General features: G+C 27.5%; 2 protein-coding genes across 2 annotated transcripts; one reads left to right on the plus strand and one right to left on the minus strand.

Annotated features, from left to right (window-relative positions):
* Positions 1–6272: 6272 nt before the first annotated feature.
* VNE69_07009 (uncharacterized protein) lies at positions 6273–7100 on the plus strand (the record flags this gene model as incomplete). The annotated part of the gene is made up of 1 exon (XM_065474013.1): positions 6273–7100. One exon carries the CDS (start codon positions 6273–6275, stop codon positions 7098–7100), a length of 828 nt encoding a protein of 275 aa, XP_065330085.1.
* A 3094-nt stretch (positions 7101–10194) lies between these two features.
* Positions 10195–10665, minus strand: VNE69_07010 (C2H2 domain-containing protein; the record flags this gene model as incomplete). The annotated part of the gene is made up of 1 exon (XM_065474014.1): positions 10195–10665. One exon carries the CDS (start codon positions 10663–10665, stop codon positions 10195–10197), a length of 471 nt encoding a protein of 156 aa, XP_065330086.1.
* Between the last annotated feature and the right edge of the window lie 2523 nt (positions 10666–13188).

Genomic DNA, 13188 nt, shown 5'->3' on the forward strand with positions numbered 1-13188 from the left:
TAATTGTCCCTAATGCTTACTAAATCATTGTCCCTAGCTTTAAACAACTTTCCATGGTTTGTTTTTATTTTAATTTTGTTGTAAGGCGCTTCTTTTTAATATTCTATTAGCATCTTCTGGGTTGTCTCTCCTACAAAACTATACCTAATCCTTAGATACTCGTTAATTGTAAACAAGTGGGATTTGCTCTCTGTCTCTACTTTAAGTATCGCTGCCCGTCTTAGTGAGCTTTTTTAGACTCATCTAAAGTTTTATAAATATTCAGAAGCATACTTTCGCTTCTATCTATGATACTTATGAGGCCTCTACCAATTTCGGATCTAGGTAGGTATAGTCTTTCCTAGGGGAGTCAAAACTAACATATTTATTTAAATTGTTGTCTTTTTTATTGCTCATCGAAATTTCGGTCTGGGGTAAATTCCGTTTAAATAGTTGATTAGATCAACTGTCAACTCTTTGAGAAGTAAACAAACAAACAAGAAAATAATGTTCTACTAAATTAGTACTACTTCATATGACATGCACTTTTCCTACTTTTAGTTTGTGCATGTCAAACATGTCCAATATTTATTTACAATACTTCAAGATGTTTGACAGTTCCAATGATCATTGTTTGGTTGGAAGCCGTATCGTCAGTGCAGGTCTGCAGCCTGACACTCTCCCTCCTTTGAAAGAATCCAATCTCTTGGATCTGACTCTTCAATTTTCATTAGATCTTTTCGATTAACTAAGTATCGGCTTTCCATTTAAACCTTCAAATTCATAGTTTCCATTCTTCCCCTTTTTTATAACTCTATAGATTCCATCAAAGTTTGCATCTAACTTATTCTCTTTTTCAGTTAACAGTTTTTTTCTTTTTACGTAATAATTTTCATCAATATCGTCAAGGCTTCTACCTTTTTAACATTTTTTATTTCTTTTGCGCGTATTTCTTTTTCTTCATTTATCATTAATTTACGAAATTCGTTTAATCTCTCGACTATAAGGCCATTATCTTTAAGGATATTATCATCAATCTTAGCCTCTAGAAACGAATTTGGCAATCTCCCATATAAAAGTTCATACGGTGACCTTTTAGATTGTTTTCTTGGAGATATTCGGTAAGCAAATATCGCATAGGGGAGGTATTCATCCCACTGTTTCCACCTACCATCAACTAATTTAGCTAGTTTACCTATTAGGGGTTTATTAGTGCGCTCTGCTAACCCATTACATTTCGGGTTGTAACTTGAAGTATACGATTTCTTACAATTCAACATGCCACAAATAGTCTTTATCAATCTTCTGGTAATTCGAACCTTGATCAGACAATATTTTTTTAGGTGGTCCATGTTGGCAAATTATCTTCTTTAGTATATATAAAGCAATCACATTTATAGATTTGGATTTTATTGCTTCTGCTTAGTACCATCAGTTACATATTTTGTTGCGATTACTACGTATCTATTTCCACTACAACTTTTCGGTAAAGGATCTACCAGGTCTATCCCTATTATGTCCAGGGGATTCATCAGTGGAAGTATTTTTTTCTCGAAATTAATGGCACCCCCGTGGTTTTCGATTACATATGTTACATCTGCTTATCGTTTCAATCATGTCCTTATACGTGCCTTTCCATTTTAGCTCTCTCAACATGAGTACGTATGTTGCATCAACACGCCATGTTCGCAATCGTGATGAATTTTTAGAATTACTCGAACCTTTTCGTCAGCGGATATCTTTTTCTCTTCTTGAGTATTTGATGCTATCATCACAATTCTACTGAGTGCATCGGCCATTACATTTTTTTTCTCCGGGCATGTATTCGATTTTATATCTATACTCTTGTAAGGTCCAAATCCCTCTCATTAGTCTACCTGTAGTCTCTTTTAGATTTAGTAGCCATTTTAATGCTTAATGATCTGTCTTTATTATGAACTGTTGTGTCAAAAAAAAACTCGTAGTTTTTTAACTCCCCATACTACACCTAAGCACTGCTTTTCTGATACCGTGTAATTAATTTCTGCTGGGCTCAAAGTTATTGAGATGCATACAATGGGTCTCAATTATCCATGTTCATCTTCTTGCTGTAATACTACTCCCAATGCCAAATTTGATGCATCTATATATAAGTATTTTTTCTTTTTGAAATCTAGTAGTTTCAAGCCAGAAGCATTGGCGATTTTTTTTTATACTATTAAATGCTTGTTGTTGAGATTTAAAAAATTATATTTTATATCCTTAATTTTAGAATAAATATGTTTATGGTGGAGAATATAATGAACGAGATAAACAAAGACAATATAATTGTAGAAATTAGAATAGCAGAGGCTCCGAGTAGTTGGGCAAAAACGACCAATAAGGAGAAGTTAGATTTTTTTATAAGCAGACTTAACTCTCATATTGTAGATTGGATTGTAGGACTTTTAAAGTCACACGGAAAACCGCTTTAACGTTTGAAATCTGGAAAAATAAAGTAGAACAAGAATTTGAGAATAAAACATTGCTTTTTGACATTTACAATATGAAGCAAAAGGAAGAACAAAAAGTTGTTGATTTTATTGAAGATGTAGTTTCTAAATGAAATTTCCAATTTCGACAAAAGAAAAATTATTAGATCAGGAGTAGATAAAAAGTTAAAAATGATTAAAATTTTTTTTACGACCCAATATGAGATCAACAAAGAATTTTACGAAATATTAAATGAAATGGAGAACGAAGCATTATTGAATATCAAGTTGGCTGGTTTAAGACTTACTAAACAGAACCAACCAAATACATGCTTTAGATGCAGAAGGCCAGGACATTTAGCTAAGGATTGTAGGGTGAATCGAAATAATAAACAGGCTAATGATGATCGAAGGAATATTAATGAGATTGAAAAGGATAGTCAGGAAGTAGATCAAAGCTTTATTACGAATAAAAATAATTTTATTTATGTTGGGACTAAAAAAGTCCCCGTGGTTTTTGATTCGGGTACGGCCTACAACTTTATCTCTCTTCAAGCTGTCTATGATTTAAAATTGAAACTCAATAAGAATATGAATGTTTTGAAATTTTTCACATGTCTTGATGAAGAATTTCTAGTTGAAAACCATGTTATTGAGGAATACAAATATGGTAATAGAATATTTAAAAGCAGAATGTATGTTTTACCTAAAGTAAAAAATTTTAAAATGTTAATAGGAAAAGATGATATTTGTAAAGTTTTTCGACAATTGAGCAATAGAATTTGTGAGATCAATACAAAACCAGGAGAGAAGGTAATAGAACACGTTTATAGTTTACCAAAGAAATTGGAGGAAGGAATACAAAACTCTATAAATGAGTTATTAAAAAACGGGCATATAAGGAAATCTAATTCAACATGGCTAAATAACCTTAGGCCAGTGATCAGACCGGATGGATCCATAAGAGTTACTACAAATTTAATAGCGCTCAGCAGATTGGTAGATCTAGATAATTATTTCCTCCCCAATATTGAAAGACTTATATACAGTCTTAGAGACATAAAATATATTAAAAATTAATTTAAAAGATGGATTTTTCAAATTAAATTGGCTGAAAAAGACAAACACAAAACCGCTTTCAGATTTAATTATTTATTATACGAATGGAACGTAATGCTCATGGGGTTTAAAAATGTACCAGCCGTTTTTCGAAGGTTTATGGACAACGTCCTTGAAGAAGAAAAAGGGAAAAATTGCTTTGTTTATGTTGATGACATCCTTGTTTTTGGTAGGAATGAAGAAGAACATGATACAAGCTATACAAAGGTTATTAACAAGCTACAAAAATATGAGCTACGAATTAACGACTCAAAGACTATACATAAAAAAGATAACATAGAATTTTTAGAACATGTTATTGAATATAACAAGATAAAGCCGAAATTTTCGGCTGAACAAGGAATTTAAAGTATAGAAAGACCAAATAATAGAAAATCTTGTACGGAATTTTTAGGATTGTTTATTACTATCGTAAATTTATTCCACAATGTTCAATCATTGCCGGGCCATTGTATGATTTACTTAAAAAGGATGTTGTATTTAAGTGGGAAGAGAAAGAAGAAAAAGCTTTTAAGAAATTAAAAAATATATTGAGATCACGCGTGGTTCTATCCCAGCCCAATTACAAAAAACCTTATATTTTGGAAACAGATGCATGCCAGTCAGGAATAGGAGCTATCCTCTCACAAAATCATGGAAGTGGTCCAGTACCAATTGCTTTCGCTTCAAGAAGATTGTTACCTACTGAGATAAACTATGGAATCAGCGAAAAAAAATGTTTACCGATGTTATAGGGATGAAACATTTCAGATATTATCTCTATGGAAATGAATTTACTGCAGTCACTGATCATAAGGCCCTAGAAACACTAAATCGGGGAGAGATAAAATCTTTGCGGATCCAACGATGGTTAGACAAACTTAGTGAATATAATTATTGTGTCGTGTATAGAAAAAGAACAAACATTCCACATGTGGATTGCTTATCCAGATCACCAAGACAAGAAATTTAGAGATTTAAAATCTAGAATTAGAAATGACCGAGGAAGACAAAAGAAAAATTATCCGTGATAAACACCTAGAACTTGTCCATGGAGGTTATAAAGCAGTTCAAAATGAACTTAAAAAGAAATACGATTGGAAAGATATGGAAAAAATTGACTAAAGACGAGCTAAAGAGGTGTATTCGGTGTAAAATGTATAATATTAAAAGAGGGGATTGAATTTTATTTGTAAAGTCACATGCGATTGGAAAGAAAGTAGCAATAGATATTATTGGTCCAGTTAACAACCAATATATCGTGTCTGGGATTGATTACTTTAGTCGATTGGATTTGGAAAGGTACTAAGTTCCAGGGAGAGTAAGAAAATTGTAAAATTTTTAGATATGATAAATCAAAAAATTAAGATACATAAACTAATTTTAGATCAATCGAAAGAAAACCATAGTAAAGAAATAAGATGTTGGGCAGCAAGTAATAATGTCGAATTACCTTATACCTCGCCATTTCACCACTAGTCCAATAGAAGAGTGGAAAGATTTAATAGAACAACACAAGAAGGAATATACAAACAAGAGGGAAAAGAAAATCTTAAAATTAAACTTTTAAAGGTTTTAGATGTATATAACAATATATATCATAGTAAGTTAGGTATGTCTCCGAATGATGCTTTAAACCCGACCAATTTCCAAAAGGTGAAAGAAAAACAATATGAGGAGATACTAAAATTCAATGAAAGAAATAAAAACCGAGAAACCGAACCACAATTTTCAGAGGGGGATAGCGTTATTATAAAAACGGAAACAGGTGTCAAAAAGGAAGAACCCAAATTTAAGGTTAGAGGTTTAATTTTTAAAGTTTTAGAAACAACACATATCTGGTGAGGACAGATAACAAAACTATTAAGCGACATTCTTATCAGCTGAAATTAATAATAGACGAATGTTTTTAAGAGGGGGATGTTGAGATTTGAAAAATTATATTTTATAACCTTAATTTTAGAATAAATATGTTTAATGATTAAAACGAAATTCATCAATTTTAATATTCAAAAAAAATTAAACTGCGATGTACAATAATATTTCAACAAAACTTTCAAATCTAATGTTATTGTGATGCATTACCCCAAAATAAATGAAAGGTTGGCTTTCGTATATTTTCTTTGGAAAATATTATAAGAATTATTCTCTAGAGGAAATATTTGTACCATTTCACAGCTCAATTTCCAATCTTGTTGAGCATATATTTATATTTAATATAAATATTTTAACTTGTATAGATAAAATTAAATTTAGAGATACAAATACTTCATAACAACGTGTGACATATAAAAGTTTAATGTTTTCGCACTATTAACAAATGTGTTTATGGAATTCTTTGGATTTATTAAATAAATTAAAATATGTCAAAAATCTCAAACAACAATACGCTATAAATATTCATTTACAAACAATTTCCATAAATGTATGAGTTTTGTAAAAAAAAAATTTAACTTCAAATTGTATATGCGAATGATTTGTTTTGATAATTGTACATATATTAATAAATGTATTAAGCATGCAATATGTCAGGATAAATATTAATTGTGAAATATTAATTTTAATTGGATTGACGTCCTTTATAACAGATAACTTATAGTTTTTAAAATAACCATAGCATATTTAAGTTCGCTTTTTTTTGGAAGAAATTACAAAGGTAATCAAATAATAACAAACTATATTGTAGGCCCTCCGTTTTGATTTGTTTGACAGCTTAATTACATAAAACATTTTGAAATATAACCCATGGATCGTTTTTTCTTATGGTATATGTTTGTTTATTATATCGATTTATTTCAAACCATTGTTTATTGCAACTTATTTCACTACAGGGATCTGACAAGTAGGGGTAATTTTATATCTGCTACGTTTTACCTATCATTTTTGCAAACATTTGGGTTTATCTCGTTATCACAGTTTTATTTTAAAAAAGAATTTACAAGTATACTAACTGTGGTGCTTTTAAGAGTGGAGGGATTGGTTGCTTATCTTTATATTAACATATCAAAAAGGTTTTGGCTACCTATAATTACGAATATACTAACTGATATTATGTTGGCTTTCTGCATCTATTATTATTGGCCAGTGGTGTATAATATTATTCTACAAAGTTATAATAAAAAAATAGGAGTAGATATTAGGATAAAAGATGTCTATATAACACGCCACGTATACTCAAGTGTAAAAAGAATATCTTTTATTTTGTATTTGGTTTTAGTTTTTGTTAAAATTACAACACTTGAAGATAATCCCCTTGTAAAATACCAGTTTCATATATTAGCATTGCCTATATTTATAGTTAAAGTATTAGAAAGGGAAGAGGAAGAAGAAGAAAATAAAACGGCCAAATATTCTGTTATTTTGTTATTAATAACTATAAGTGGAATTTTGATTTTTACATCTATAATACAGTATTTTGGTAAAGTACATCCTGAATATAGATTACTAAATTTCATCAATAGTATTCATTTTACGCTTGCTACGTTCCTATCAATTGTTGATTACAATAACTATGGCAAGGGGTTGAAAGAGGCTATAAAATATAAGAAGATTACTGCACTGAGAAGGTTATAAATACAAAGGAATAAAAATCAAATTTTATGTTTTTTTAAAAATTTTTGTATTATTTGATTTTTTATAAATAAAAATAATTTCCTTACTTATTGAGGGGCGTCAGCATTGACTCGATGGTTCCTCCAAACGATAAATCCTGTCTAGATTTTCTTTGTCGATTAAAAATAGACTTGAAAATGATTTGTATCCGGAGTGCTTACGGGAGTTTAATAGGCCATTAGGTCCTGGATCAATAAAGAAAAAAAACAAAAATTACTTAAAATGTGAAATTTGAAGAATAAAACTATTTTTTGCCCAGTTTTATAAACATATTCTCACTAAAATGTTGTTGATTGAAATAATTTAGTCTTAAACTTACAAGGCAAAAATTATGAGGTTATTTTTTTTACAACAAAAAGGGCTATATATTGAGCATTTAATTACCTCCTTATAATGAAACGTTATCTTAAAGAGACAAATCTTAAAACCCCTTTAAAGGGGTTTTAATAGTGGACAGTTTGAAGCTATCTAAATCGATTGTAAAGCTTTTCGTAAACCTAATCAAGAAGTGTTGAAACGTTAAGATCATCATGAAAAGTGAGAAATTAATTCACTACTACAATTATATGACAAATTGATTTGAGTGAATCACATGTCGACAATTGCAACCGTAAAAAAAACAAAAAGCGCAAAGTTTATATTGTAGTTTACAAGTCGATGGACAAATTTTGATCGACCATATTGATATAACGGCCATTATAAGATTGAAGGTGGGCATTGTTTAATATTAAAGAGATTAGACGTGTATTTTAGATTTTACCGGCCTTTGCATAATAAAACAAGCTATGACGAAAAAAGACTGGGTTTGTATTTTTCAAGTTGTTCAGTCCACCAGAGATCTTTCAAATCAAATAATAAATAAATTTTTGTAAATCAAATTAAAACAGCTTTATCTACTCTAAAATTGTTTAAAAACATAATAGGTAGCTTCCCATAAAATCAAACGGGCAAATATAAAAGTTTTATCAAACTTTAACTAGAAAGATTCAAAAAAATTATATAAAGATGGTTTATCGGCCCTTGCAAATTTTATTACAGAGTATGAAGAAGATAGCTTAAAGTTTATGATTGTGTATTTTAAAATCATAATTAACCAAGTAAAGTGCGACAAAAGGGGGGGTTGACCTATTTATTTAATTAAAGGGTATTTATTCTGTTTCTACTCAAAATAATGAATTAGTCTATAGGTGATAGTATGAAAAAATCTAAATCTCACTTAAGAAAGAAAGAAATGAAGATGTCGAACTATATTCTTGTAGAAAATGTCAACCCTTTTTTGAATGATTAAATTATATTTCTAAACTGGATCGTCTTTTATTGATCCATATTCCGAATATACTTTGGAATTGGGTATAATGTCATTGTAGCTAAAGACTTTGATAAAATATAAAAACATAAAAGACTGATATTATAGTACCTCTTCTCCTAAGAAAGTCGAATACGCAATTCTTCAAAAAGCAAAGTGAAATGTAAAACTGAATAAGTACACAAAATTTTCTTGTGTTTGGGTTTAATAAACTTAGCAAAAACAATCTCTTTAAAATTTATTTATGCCATTTATATTCTTTCTTTCGTTTTGACCAAAGCGGGCGAGATCATTTACCATGAAAAACATTTATCGTCTACTTATATCTTTAAAAGTTATGTTATAGAGGAGATCTTTAAGAATTGCCGTCGTTAGATTTAAATTTATATAAATATAAGTATTCACGAAACCAAGACTAGTTTCAATTGTCGTACTATTATAAATTGCTCTTTGTCTAATTTTTCGTTATAAACATAATTTAGCTGAAGAACTTCAACTCTTTAAAATATGTTTTTAAAACCTTGTCTTGTTCACTTATATCATCTAAAAAAATAAATGAAAAAATTACTTCAAAACGATAAAATTAATGTACGCTCCAAAGATATTAGACATTGCGGTCTCTTAGCCCCTTTACTTATATCTAGCAGCCGTTCCATCCTATCTCTTAATATAGAAAATAATCCATGTTTGCTTTGTATTTCCCCATGACGCTTTCAAGTACCGCACTTTCTTGATCCACATTTTTGCGTTTTTGAAAACAAATATAGTGCTTAATACTATTTATACTGAGATTTCTACAAATGTATATCAAAAGTCATTAAATAAAATTTGATTTTTTTATTAGTATAAAAATATGTATTTTTATTAATTTATGACATTTTGATTTGTTAAAATCTTGAAAAAAATAAGTTAAGATAAAGTCTATAATATTTCAATGTTCTGTAATTTCCCTAATTATCATTTTCATATAAAAACCCGTCCTTATATAGTTTTAGAATATATAATATATTATACAATATACGTTATACAAATATTAAAAATACATAAAGATCATTAAGTACTAATTCTTTTTTATAAGGCTTATAAATAATATTTTAGAATCTTGTGAGAAAAGGACTTATACTTATAAATCTAATATTTACATAAAATAGATTTTCAACCATAAAATCTTAAAGATTTTAATTTTGTCATATCTCAAAGATTTTAGAAATTCGTAAACAAATAAGTTAATCTGAATGTTTATAGTAATTTTTGTGAGACCTTTGAGAGTAGTTATAAATACTGAACAAAAATATATGATACTAGCTCAATACATAAAGAGTTCATTATAGGTTTATATTGGCAACAAATGTAACATACTGTTTTTTTATAACATTTTAATATATTAGTTTGAGAAACATTTCAATAAGTGTATAACATATGTAATCATACAATATTATTTTTCGATTTCTTAGATTTAAAAATAACATTGCAACTATTACTAGTATGATAATTGATACTTTAAATTGAAATTGTATTTTTACCAGCTAATATTTATATGATTCCAGGGACATATAACAATTGTTATAAGATAAAAATAACATAGAGGAGAAACGTTTATTTTCATAAATTTTTTTCGAATATTTAAATCAATATATTAAATGCTAATTAATTAAATGTTTGTTTGTTTTTTAATTCGTGTCATAATTGTTGTGGACAATTATGTTTAATTTAATACTTTAAAAAATAAATTCTGTAATATATTAGACTTTAATATTTATGTCTTTGCAAATGTGTGTCTGCGACATGCTTAATTAATGTGCTCTTATTTTTGTATCTCCTAGTACATCCGAAAAAATTACAGGCATAAGGCTTATTAATATCAAGATTACTTGTTATGTGTCCCTTTTCAGCATGATACTTTAAAGAATATTTATTCATATATATTTTATTACAACCTGGATGAACACAACAAAATACTTCGTGCACTTTGCCCTCCCTGCTGTAAAAACTTTGTCCATTAATTGTTATCATGTTCTGTATTCTTTCTCTTTTATGTAAATAAAATATGTGATTCTGAAAATCACTTTTGTTATATTCATTGATACTTGTTCGATGCTGTTCAAAATTATCAATTGTTGGTGTATGATAAAGCAATGAGGATTGTTGCATATTGTGATGTTTCTCATTTTTCCTTCTCAAAATTTCTTGAATATCTGTTTTTATTTTTTTATAATTCATTAAGGTATATAAATTAAAATTTTATAATAAAATCAATATCTTTAGTATAAGCAGTTGATTAAGAGAGTGTTGTCATTAAAAAAAGAACAGGTTTTTTAAATTTATGAATCATGTCAAATGCATAAAAAAATTGACTTTTTACCAAACAATATTCAAATTATAAGATTTTGTATCATAAAAAACATGATGCTGATATTTTGATAGTTTTAACAGCTTAATTAAAGTCTATATTTAAAATTAAAGCATCGTCATCCAAGAAGAAACAAATCTAATTAAAAATTTTGCAAAGAACTGACTATGTAGGTTTTGTACAAGGTACTTTTCATTGCCTTTTAAAATGAAAATTTTTAAATTTTGCTAAATTTTTTAAGATGTCATTATTTAATTAATTATTAAAAACAATTGGTCAATATTATCTGCTTATATTCATGTTTTTGGTATAATTAGACCGATCACACGTCTTCGTGTGAAGCGATCTGCATATATAATAAAATTTAAATACAAGTTAAATTTTAAAATTGTAAATTCTCACGAAATATTTATATTTTATGATAAAAGCACCTAAATTTGTACATAAATTGTGACAATTTTATTTCACATTAATAAATTCAAACTTGTGTTACTATGATTCCCCCATTGAAGATGTCAACATTTAATTTATTTTGTTTAGAATTGCTGCGATCCATAAAAATTTTTACAAAAATAAAAATTCAATTTTATTTCTCAGAATTTATAATATTGAAAAAACTATTTATAAATTATGATTTTTTATGTATTTAATTAATATGTATAAACGTTTTAATTTTAAATTACGGGCTTTTTTGTTGTTTGAATATGGCAAGGAATTTTATATACGTATTTCGAATATTTATAAAATCGAAAAAAAATCGTTTTTGCTTTTGTTACTGCATGTTTTTTAAAGCACGTGTAATAAACATGAGTACGTAATGTCATATTTGGTTCCAAATAAAATAATCTAAAAATTCAAATTATAAAGAAAAAAGTATACAAGAATGCAAAAAAAACAACATTTTAGTCATTATTTTCTAAATATTAGTTTTTAAATTAATTATTACAAAAAGTAAATTACCGATGGTTTCTATTAGAATCTCGATTTATTATTAAATATCGAACTTATTGCTTAATTCAACTAATTACACGTGTAAATTAATAAAATAAATAGTAATTGGGCGATTTTATACTCATTTAGTTTTTTTTACAAAATACATTTACGATTCATCTATGTTAAGTGCACCAATGTGCATACTTTCATTTCATTAATTTTTCGATCAATAATGGCCTACTTTTACATCGAAAATGTGTTCGACCAACATAATTAAGAGTTAGAATGTATATAGGGTTTTATTTCATATAGACGAATTTGGAAATTAAAAAATAAAAATAATCTTTTTCTCGACATGTAATATAACGAACCACTATATTACTACTGAGCATATACATATAAGCCTTTAAAACGCTTTTTCGACTTATGTGCTGATTCATAATTATAATATTTTTTAACCGGAAAAAAAGCATAATGCATTCTTTCTTTGGAATTTTTGCAAAAATATATTTATTGTTAATTTTTTATTTATTTGTCGTGATGATATACAAGATTACTATATAAGATACATTCTCTTTGAAAAGTTTTATATTGCCTTTTACAAACACCTAAATCCCATCTATTTAATATGAATACAGAGTTTTTTTACTTTATCAAATCAGGCAGTTTACAAACGAATAAAATCTATTCTATAAAAAAAAACTCCAAACTACTCACTTTTTATATGTAAATATGTATTGTGTTTCTTCTCAATAATCTCGTGGGTCGAAATTATCTTTCTATTTTTCAATTTACCCAATATTTTTGAGATTTATATGATAAACATCATACGTCAGCTGTCAATACAAAGATGTCAAAATTGTATGTTCGTTGACATGACTCAATAAACCAAACTGAATTTATTTAATAAAGATCAAAAAGGTTAATATAATTGATTTAAAGAGCTTGTAATTTAACTATAATATTACAAATTAAATTTAAAATATATTTTTAAGGAAAGTAATGGAATTATTATAAAAACATGAAACATCATAAAAAAATAATAATTACATATTAGTATTAATGAAAGATAAACAAAACTTTTACAATAAAAAAAGGCCTATATATGTGTAGTTTATGATAAATATTCAGTATCAAATTTACATTTATATGGATAATGGTTTTATTTATTATCTTTTAATAGATGTCTGTAACTTTATGTTTTTGTTTGTAAATGTACTTTTTTGCATCAAAGTATCATAATTAATATGTAGATTGACAAAACAATTGTTATAGCATGGCATTTTAGAATAATTTTCATTATGCTCATATTTATGTAGTAAATTAACGTATTTTACCTTAAAACTTAAATTTTTATTTGTGTAGTGAATTTTTCTATATACCATAACCATATTTTTCTTGTTAAATTAGGAGCTTATGAAGTTTATATCTTTAAAAAAGTTTTTATTGACATACTATAC

Source organism: Vairimorpha necatrix, chromosome 7 (assembly GCF_036630325.1).
Source record: "Vairimorpha necatrix chromosome 7, complete sequence".
NCBI lineage: Eukaryota > Fungi > Microsporidia > Nosematidae > Vairimorpha > Vairimorpha necatrix.